We start from the raw sequence: 11,319 nt of genomic DNA on the forward strand, positions 1-11,319 counted from the left end.
AGAGATAAATTGTAATAATAGGAATGAAATACAAATAATTAAAGCACAAACAACATTGTTTTCCTGTTAGAATAAGTATAAACAATAATATGGAGTTAACATTTCATAAATGTGATGCATGTCTTTGCACATGAGATTACACAGACATAGACACACAGAGCTCCCAAACAATTCTATTACTTTGATTCACAGGATGATATTATTTCCAATTCCTTTGAAATTTTTTCAGAAAAAAATCTCTCATGAAACATTGCTTCATGACCAGTAAAACCCACTTAAATAATCATTATCTTATTATATTCACATTCATTTAAAGAAAAAAAAGCTATTTCCTACTAAGAATGGGACTAGTGGTTATTTAAATAAGTTGAGTTTTACCCCTGTATCTTACATCTTGAACTTACTCACCATAAGTTAATATAAATCATTCATAATAAGAACATTGCGTGTTCCTCATGGATTTCATAGGATCTTCTACTGCATAAAGCAGGGAAATTGTCCATTCATCTCCGGGGGAGTAACAATTGTGACGTCTATCACAGATAGCTATGTGATTGCTTGGCCCCATGTGTGAGCCCTATAAAAAGGAGGGTGTTTGAAATGCTGGTCAGAATATAGTGAAGATACAAGGAGTCAGACTCAGGAGTTAGGAAGAACAGCAGTCCCTGTAGCCAAGCTTAAGATCTACTTCACTGAACAGGTGAAGTCCTTTGTAGCTTCACAGGAATTCACTGCACAGGAAGATTCTGAACATTCACCAGCATCTTTGAGAAAGGAGCACACCCCATCATAGAGAGGACATTGCATGTCAGGGTAAGTAGAAACTCTACTTGTATTTATCTTTTCCCTGGAACTACACACAGGTTATACAGAATTTTCTCTCTCTAGTAAGTTTTCCATGTATGTTTTTTTTTCCCCTTTACATCAGTAACAAAATCAAGTTGCTTTTATTCACTATTGGTTTGTAAATATTTTATCCTGCTTTCTTCCTCATCCAGTTTTAATTACTATTGTATGATTTTCCTTGCTTTAAGACCGACTTCTTTCTGTCTTATAGGTGAACACTCCTTAATCAGTGGTTGTGACAAAATTTTAACTTGTGTCTTGTTCAAGCACTGAAATTTTCATTTTTAATCAATTGCATCAATATGACAGTAATTCTTTGCTTTACTTGCAGTTTTAAATATTTCATTTTGTTAATCCACTTATAAGAGAATTTAAAATCCTGTTTCTTTTTAGAAACTTTCAGAGATATGTTAAGAAAATGAATATAAGTACTCCTTATTTCCTCCATGCACTTTCTTTTTTCTAAAGGAATACATATTTGAATGATAATATATTCTTCAATGAGACTTGGCATTATTTTTTTTTTACTATTAATAGTGTTTAAAGTGTTCAACTACAGGGGCAAGGGAAGAGAGTTTTGAGTAATCTCTGTTTCAACAACTTTGTCTCTATCTCCATAGCTTTCTCATCTTTACTAAATAAGATAAAAACTGGAAGAAAGCTCAATTATTCATTGGTCCCTCTTTGGAAACTCATTCTTTTAGTTAGAAAAGTATTTCAATTTACTGTTTACTTATGCCTCTGTTCAAAAAAGGGGTTAGTGTCCCTTGGATTCATATGTATTTTTTTTAAACCAGCATATGGTATATAATTATATGAAAACCATGTACATTGTGTTACATATGTAGCTGGAGGCTAATTTATATTCAAAGCAATGGCGGAAAATGGCAGAAATTCTTACCTGGAATTTATAACCATTCTGCAGTTCTATCTCTTTCAATGGAATGACAGTTATTTGTTTTCAACCTGGCAAAAACTTGGTATATTTCTATGGGATATTCTGGGCTATTTTGTACATGATATCTGTGGCTTCTGAAGGTGATGTAAACTGGCTTCTTTTTCACTTATTTCAGATACACAAAGATGGAAGCCAGAAGTAACTTCCAGCTCCTGGTATCGCTGATGCTGCTCAGTCTCTTCTGCTCACAAACACTGGCATTACCTCTTGAAACATATTCTGCCATGAGGTAAGTTGTCTTTTAGCATGAGAAGTTGCCATCTCTCCCTTAACTCTGCTGTGAAGTAGATAAGGGACCATATCCTGCTGACTACTAAAAGTTAGAGTTATTTGAAAATGAGTCTTGATTTTATTTGCTGATCTTCAAAGACATGATGTTATTACTTATTTTACTCCCTGATCAATTCCAGACTATAATATAAAGAATTTTAAAGATGCCCTGGAATTCACTTCTCTAGCTAAAGCAATATGATATAGGCTATGAGTAGGTTGTAGCACATCTCCAAAGAATCCCCAAAGAGGCTTTTCTTCTTCTCTTTCATTATCGGGGTCTCAGCACAAAATATTTTCTTAAACCATCAATAACTCGGTATACCTTCTAATATATGTTATGGATGTTATTTTCATGTCAGTTACTTTTTTCTGGAATGCATTAGATAAAAATTTCAGGAGCTACTACAAATCAATATCGGTGTGTTTTTGTTCCCCCAGAATTTTCTCTTGTAGTACATTGATCATGTTCTAATACTGTGTATTCCAGCCAAAACAGATAAGATCATTTTATATATACAAATAAACCAACTCAAATCTCGAAACCACAGATATTGACAGGATTAATTCAACACAAGATCTTTTTAAAAAGCAAATCATATATGGTATAAACCATTTGTAATATGATTTTATTTTTATCCCCAAGTATTTAGTTATTCCATCCTCTGAAGGATGCCACATTTCATACCTTTAAAAAAATCCTTATACCAATTGAGTGGAGGTCATGCAAAAAGTATATCTTTCAGGTTTTTGTATAAAGGAACTTTATACTAATCTCAAACATGAAAAGAAAAAAATTCCCACTCTGAATCTCTCCATCTAGTTTCATAGATAAAATCCTTTGCCAGCTTCCATAGCCCTCCCTTATTCCCTACTCATCAGACTTTTACCCAGCTGAGTGAAAATTGCTCTTTTGTCAGGAGTACTCAGTGGCTAAAGTAGTCGATCAAAGCTCTCTATCTCTGAAAGCTGCCCAGGAAGCAGTCAGTTTTGAGGCAGAACAGTGGCAGCACCAACACAATATCCTGTAGTGTAAGATACAGAGTTGTTAGTGGCCATCTACCTTCTTGTCCCAGGTTGCAAACCTAAACAATGTTACTTGCTGAGGGGTATATTCCCACATAAGATGGATGCTGCATCATTGCCCATTTTAAGAATTCTGGGAAGATTGCCACTTTTCTTAAGGACTTTACTTTGAATAAACTAATGTAATTAAATAGACTCCTGTAACTTATATGGTCTGATTTTTCAAACCAACCTCATAAATGTCATTCTTGGAAACAGCTTTAAAAAAAATTTCTGGACTACAGAATGTTCACTTTTCACATGCACATCTTCCCTATCTGTTGGTTGTATAATGGCACATGCCTTATAGTAAACATGCTCCCATTCACAAGTAGAAGGGACAGCTACCTGCCAAATGCAATGATTCCAAGAAACAATGCTGGAACTTATCAATCTTCATGTGAATGATAAGAGATGATGCCTCATTTCATGCCATTGGCTTATTTAAGAATGCACAGAAATAGCCAGTCACAGATATCTAGAATACCAAATGCTGAACCTACATTTCCCAGTAAAGCTTAGGAAACTAGCTATAAGGAGAGCTCCTCTTCCAGCTCTTCCCATTTTTAGCCAGGTTTAAATCCAAGTACATGGAAGCTCATGGTTTCTGGCAGAAAACTTTTGTTAGACACCAAATTCTCACCAATTTCTATTACATAGAAGGTAGTGTTGCCATATTCATACAGTTACTATTCTGCCTTAGACAAGTCCCAGAAGAGATTGTTTTGAGGAGTGCTAGTTGGGAAAGTAGAGTAGCAGAGTCTGGCTGGGCATTGATCCATTTATAAATAAACATATTGCTGTCTTGTAATGGGAAATGTCATGATCAGTTTATTGACTTGGTACATGTAATGAGTGTCTTTCTTACTGTGAAAAAAAGTGTAAGTAAATTTATGTATCCAAATTACTCCTTGTGTTTTTATAGCATCTAAAATGCAGAAATGCCCAATCTATAGATTTGTTATTGTGCTTATAAATACATCAGTATTATTTTTTTCTATATATATGTGTGTGTGTGTGTGTGTGTGTGCGTGCATACATCCACACATAAATGTGATGTGTATAGACAAAATGAGATGTAGCAGGGTGAAGTTGAATTACTGGTGGACTTGATGTCAGGAGACCCAGGTTATAGCTCAGCTTTGAAATGAACTTCTAGTTATATTATCAGGAGAAAGTTCACTTAACCTTTGTTGGCCTCACTTTCTTATTGGTAAAATAAAGATAATAATGCTGATGCTACACACATCACTGGGTTGTTGAGAGGGAATACAGAATGGGGGAAGAGAATAAGCATTTATACAGTGCTTACTACTTCCAGTCCCGGTTCTCAGCACTTTACAATACATTTGATCTTCACAGCTCTCCTATGGGAGAGTTTTAGAGTTGAGGAAAATGAGGCAGAGATCAAGAATCTTGCAGCAAGGTCACACAGCTAATAAGTGTCATGCTGAATTTGAACTCAAGTCTTCCAGACTCCAGGTTTGACTCTCTACCCAGTCTGCCACCTGCTACACTTTGTGAATCTTAAAAAGCTATAACAAGAGTTCCTCCACATCTACGTTTACAAACATATTCCCCCACACCTTTATTCTTCCTATCTTTTCCTTCCTTCCCCATCTCCTATACTGGGTTGCTTTCCATCTTCTCTTTTTTCTTCCTGTGTTTGACTACCTTTTATATTTTTATTGGAACTTTATATCTTTTTTCCTCAAATCTCCCTAAAACTAGGAAATCCAATCTTTTGCATTTCATTTTTTTTCACACTCTTCCCCACCCTTCTCTTTTCTTTAAGTGATACTAATTCTCTACTCCCTTTTTTGTTGTTGTTGTTTGTTTTACCCCATGATAGGTATAGATCCCTCAGCCTTGCTTGGTATTTTTAAACTCTATATAATCTATATTTCACACACTTACACACACACACACACATGCATGCACATACAAATGCATACACATCATGGGATAGCAAAGAATTGTCTGTATGTATTATCTATTCACTGCTAATAGAGAACTTTTTTAGGATACATTTGTAAATATCTGGCTTTCGATGGTTTTTAGAGTTTCTAGAAATGCTTTGTCATGTGGTAGTTTATTGCAAGCTCATGGTGTTTTCCCTACCACCAGGGGCAATGGTATGCTTTTTGATGAACCTGACCAAAATCTAGGTTTATTAAATCTGGAAAATGATCAATTGGAAAGTGTATTACCTGAAAATGACTTGTCTTTTTTGGATGCTCCAAGGTCCTTGATCAGGTGAGTTCATTTATACTCATTGTTTTATTATCTGAGAATTTTAGATAATGTTCTGACCTGGAGTCAGGAAGACCAAAAATCTGAGCTCAGATACTTACTAGCTTTTTAAATCTAGGTAGATCATGACCTTTACCTCAGTTTCCTTTTTGTAAACACATAATATTGTTGTTGTTAAGTTATTTAGACATGTCTGACACTTTGTGGTTGGCCATTTCCTTCTCTAGGATTTCCAGTTGAGGAAATTGAGGCAAACAAGTAAACAGGGTCACAAAGCAAGTAACTGTCTGATGCTGGGATGGAACTCAGCTCCTCCTTACTCCAGGCTCAGTACTCTATCCACTGCACCATCTAAACTCTAAGGCTAGTTGTGAGGATAATAGGAGGTCATATTTGTAAACTACTTTGCAAACCATAAAATGTTATATAAATGCTAGCTATTGTGATTATCATTGTCATCATCATGATTATTACATTAAGATGCTGTATACTGCACTAGAAGCTATTCCTATACCACAAAATGGTTGTACTGTGTGTACCATAAAGTTGGTCAGTCAACTCATGGCAGCTCTTTCAGATATTATTATTATTTCCATATGACCTACAATTATGGGTTTGCTAGATACATTCTAATGAGTCAGATCGATCAAATCATTCGATAGCATGCAGTTCCACAATACGCTTAATATCTTAGTCTATGCCACCCACTAAGAACATTAAATATTCAAGGGCTACATTGGAGTTGCTCTCTTTGTAGCCAAGAGGTCTTAGCTCTATCCAAAGAACTTTCCAAAAACTAAAGGTAGACTAAAAATTGAACTTGCTATCTTGAAAAGTAGTGAGTTCCCCGTCACTGGAAATATTTATATTTGGAAGACCATTTGTTGAGAATGGGAAAGTAGCAGTTATTTACTCAGATCAGACAAAACTTTTATGTCTATTTAAATTCCACTACTCTGTGATTGAAAATGTGTTTTGTTCCATTCACCTTAACACAATTAACTAATGAATTAGATTATCATTCAATAACAAATAAAAACAATGACTGCAGGTAGGTGTAAGAATCTGCTTCAAAAAGGCATAGAATAAGGCTATAAGTTTTAGTATAGATAGCTAGTTTCTTGTTATTTTCCAAATTATGTTCAAGCTCTAACTGGTTATATTGGAACTTTAACAAGTAGAAGTCATTGTAAAATTTGGATAAAGATCATTTTTCATTTAAGGTGATTAGACTAGAATAAGAATTGTCATTTAAAGCACTAAACTGATTTGATAAAAATTTATTCCAAATAATTTTCTTCATGGTATTGAAAGGCAACACCTATTTTCTATTATTGTTCAAGCCGATATAAATATTTTAACCTTTAAATGACTCCCATTTTGGAAAGAGCTGACATTCTGAGGGGATGTATACCAGTGATCTTAGCATATACTCGTCTGAATTTGCTAGTAGGCAATTCACTAAAGATATTATTGAAAATAAAATTGGGTAAGCTATTTATTTTCACTGACAGCATTTTCATCTACTAGTCACTAATCTACTGGTCACTAATAATGATATTTGATTTTGTATAACAAATGGATATTAATTTAATGATTCTTGGCCTATTCACACTCATAAATTATTGCTTTTTTTGACATATTTGCTAAAAATTTCTGATGTTTTTCCTTTCCCTTACCATCTGTAGTGATCTCCGTAAGCCAAAAAAGCGTCATAGTGATGGAATCTTCACTCACAATTACAGCGAACTCCTGAGGAGGCAGGCACTGAAGAAATATTTAGACTCACTTTTGAAGGACAAGAGAAGGTAAAGGGGGGCAGCTAGGTGGCACAGTGGATAGAGCACCAGCCCTGGAGTCAGGAGTACCTGGGTTCAAATCCAGCCTCAGACACTTAACACTTACTAGCTGTGTGACCCTGGGCAAGTCACTTAACCCCAATTGCCTCACTAAAAAAAAAAAAAAAGGTAAAGGAACAAAATATGTGTGGATGTATATGTATACACACATATATGCACATATAAGTGTATATGCACACACATATACATACATGCATGCATACATCTATGCATATGGGTATAAATGGGAAAATACAAATGCTAAGACTTTGTACTATGTCTATATGTTCCAAAGTAGGGAGCTAACCCCAAAAGCATCATCTTCTCATGATGGTTCACTGCTCTCAACTCTAGGGGTCATTCTAATTATATTCAGGGTATAGCTCATATCTAGGTTTCCCCCAAATGTTGCTAAAGGGGACCCCAATCTCCAGTACAAGTAATTATTATCATCTAAGAATCTCAAAATGCATTTTTCCCTGATCTATTACAGTGACAAAAACAACCCCGAAGAAGGATCTTAAAAGCGATACTAAAAAAGTAGAGCTGATGCATTGCTTCCTAATGGTAAGTCTAACTAAACATGAATATTCTACTCTGCCTCACCCTCTTAAACCCACAGAAAGATTGTGCAATGGATAGTGTGCTGGGCCTGAAGAAAGACCTGAGTTAAAATCTAGCCACAGACATTATGAATTGTGTGACCCTGGGCATGTCAAGTCACTTGACTTTTGTTTGCCTCAGTTCTCTCCACTAAAATGGGGATAACATTATTGACCCCCCCAGGGTTGTTATGAGGATCAAATAAATAATATATGAACTTAATATAATGCTTGGCAGGTAGTAGGCACTATAAGAATTCCTATTCCTGTTTCTCCCTTCTATATCCAAGAGTCATTTTGCATGAACATGCTTCTTCCTTAGGGGAACTATCTCTTCATAAGAGTGGGGTACTCCATATTAGTGGACCACTTCAGGTTATACAATTCCAATTTCTATCGATGTAGAATCCAACCCTATAATCAACATAGAATAACTCATTTTGATTTCTTATCATTATTTGTATCAAGAGTTGAGAGTGAGCAGTTTGATATTCTAAGGGTTTCCTGATTTCATTTATCCTTGCCCCCAAGCCCCCACCATTTTTCTTGGGCTGAGATGTAGAACAGAAATTGAATTTACTTCGGAGAACCAAGTCATGGGTTTTTTTTCCTTAATAAAAAGTCCATCCTTACTCTTTCTCTCTGTTTAGATATCTTCTTAATTTATATGAATTATCTCTGAGGAAGAATATTAATTGTTCATTGCAAAGAAGTGGCCAATATCTGCTAGGACTCTAATATTTCATTTCCTTGTGTAAGGGGAAAAGTAGAACCTTCTCTGAGCTAGCATGATTACCTATAGTATGTTGATTTATCTTAAGATCTTTATTATAAAAATAAAACACAAAGGTTTGGTCTTAAAATTATTTTTTTTTAATTTTTCAGAATTCCTGAAAGAAATCTACAATGAACAAATTGACTATTTTTTGAGTTCTACATAAATCTATCAAAGAAACATCTTCAATATTAAAACCAGAACAAATATATGTTGTAGTGAAAGTTGTGATTTATTTGCTTCTCATGTAATAAAAGTGATGTTTACACTGCAAATATAATTTTAGAGATCTTTATCTAAATGTTGTCTTCAAATCATGAAAAGCCCATGGCTTCATATGCTATGTATCCTTTCTTTTAATAAATGTATTGAAAAAATTAAGTGCACACTGGGATTCAATATCCCATGGTCCCTGACTTTGTAGAAGGGTGGCAAAGAGGAAAAATATTATAAAAAACTGTGCCACAAGGGTCCCCTTACAGACTATCCATAATTCATGAGTATAACTAAGATAATTCCATCCAAAAAAAAGAAAATTAACATATTCCCTCATGTTAATGGAATCTCATGGGTTTTTGTTTTGTTTTGGATGTTTTGTTCATTCCAACCCTAAAAGTCAGCCTTCAGTTAGAGTATCATTAGAAACTACCCACATTACAACTTCCAAAGCATGCATATGTATTGGAATAGATTCACTTTTGATTCAGGGGATTGACTCCACATAGCTCTGGTTTAAGTAAGTCTAACTGGATTCTGTGTTTGGAGAGGTGTGCAATGACATTGGATAGGTCTGTTGCTTTACAGGAGCAAAGCTTTTCTCTATGAGCGCTCACTATAAGTCTCCAGTGGTATTAGCAGTCTCATAGAGAAGATAGATCTAGCGACATAACTATTTTTTTTTCAAAGTGAATGTAGCATTAAATGTAGACAATAAAGACATTTGATTATCATTGCAAATATTTTTTATGTGTTTGATTCAATGAACTGATTTAGACATGTCTCCAGGGTATAAGGTACCAATGCCACTGCTATCTATGAAATACACATTTAGAAAAAATGTAGATACTTAAGACAACTGACTAAAAAACAATGCCTCATAGATTGGCATTTACAACAAAAAATCAGATGGAAACATGTCTATGTTTTGGGTTAATTCAAGTGTAGCCACCATAATCAATATGTATGGATTCAAAATTAGAAAATAAATCACAAATATAGATTCTACCACTAAATACCAGATTCTACAGCAATGGTGAATTGGACTCACTATATCCTTTGTTTGCATTGGATGTGACTATGGCTAGTGCAGAAATATATACTATTGAGCACCAATTATATGCAAGACATGATGCTAGGCGTACAATAAGAAGGATGAAATGCCATTCATGCCTTCCAGTATCATCCTAATTGTAGATCTAAGAAATATGTACATGAAATGATGAGACCATAAAGCTACCAGAACCTATGGGCAGCTACAGGTGAGGAGGGAGAGATCACTATGGGCTAGGTGATCAAGGGAGACTTTGCAGAAGAAATTAAGATTTGAATTGGACCTTGAAATAATAGTTACAATAGTGTCAGGGCAGCTAGGTGGCACAGTAGATACAGCACTAGCCCTGGATTCAGGAGGACCTGAGTTCAAATCCAGCCTCAAACACTTGACACTTACTGGTTGTGTGACCCTGGGCAAATCACTTAACCCCAATTGCCTCACCCCCGCCCCCCAAAAAATAAATAGAAGTTTCATAGGTAGAGAGGAGGCGGTGGTGGGGAAACTCTATGTAACAAATGGAAGGAATCTCGGGATACTTGTAGCATATTTGTTGAATGTCAGACCAATTTAATAGAAACAATGTGTCCATCTAGAATATTAGTGTAAGATGAATTTGGAAAGCTACGGAGGTTGGTTCACAATTGTGGAGGACCTAAATACCTGAATAAGGAGTTCAGACTTTAATCTGGAGACAGAATATGAAGAAGTCATTTGAGGTCTTTTGAGCAATGAAACTGGTATTTTTGGAACATAATCTAAGAGCAATGTGAAAAAACAAATCAGAAAGGGGAAAATGACTTGAATCATCTAGCCTAATAAAGATGCTATTGCAATAGTGTAAAAATAAGAGCATGTGCTCAGGGATTTCAGGGGTGACAAGTGAAGGGAGAAGAAGGACAATGGATTTGAGAAGTACAAGAAGAAAGTAGGACTTAGTAACTAATTGTGATGTAAGAGGCAAAAAAGGGGGTTAACAGAAAAACATAAGATCCAAGTTCTAATTTAGATCTGAGCTCTAAGAGGGATTCAGACGCCAGTTAATGGATAACTTAAAACTTGAGTCTTCATTAATACAAGTCAAGGACTAGGCTCTTGTTACCCACATTAATCACCACTCATAACAAGACCATAAAGAGGCAGGTCATAGAGACCTTAACTATAACGATGATATACAGACAGGGTATAAAAATTCTAACTGATAAATGAAAATATTTTGAAACTAGGTATGGGAATGAAAAGGTAGCATGTGCAGAAAAGGCCAAATTTGTCCCCAGGTTCACCTTATGACACACATCCACAGAAAAAGTACCTGCCTTGGGGGTTGGCTCAAGCCCCCAGGAACTCCAAATTAGGATAAACCCTCCAATGTATCTCCCTAGAGAGGGGATTACTATAATGAGACTGATAACAATTTATTCATACTATAAATATAACTGTCT

At 35.3% G+C, this 11,319-nt stretch overlaps 1 protein-coding gene across 1 annotated transcript; it reads left to right on the forward strand.

The window, feature by feature from the left end:
- Window positions 1-595: 595 nt before the first annotated feature.
- LOC122756245 (vasoactive intestinal peptide) lies at window positions 596-9,557 on the forward strand. The gene is made up of 6 exons (XM_044005427.1): window positions 596-813; window positions 1,920-2,033; window positions 5,267-5,395; window positions 7,081-7,200; window positions 7,724-7,797; window positions 8,718-9,557. Exons 1-5 carry the CDS (start codon window positions 806-808, stop codon window positions 7,752-7,754), a joined length of 402 nt encoding a protein of 133 aa, XP_043861362.1. The 5' UTR covers window positions 596-805; the 3' UTR covers window positions 7,755-7,797; window positions 8,718-9,557.
- The last annotated feature ends 1,762 nt before the right edge of the window (window positions 9,558-11,319 follow it).

The sequence above is a fragment of the Dromiciops gliroides genome, chromosome 4 (assembly GCF_019393635.1).
Source record: "Dromiciops gliroides isolate mDroGli1 chromosome 4, mDroGli1.pri, whole genome shotgun sequence".
Lineage (NCBI taxonomy): Eukaryota > Metazoa > Chordata > Mammalia > Microbiotheria > Microbiotheriidae > Dromiciops > Dromiciops gliroides.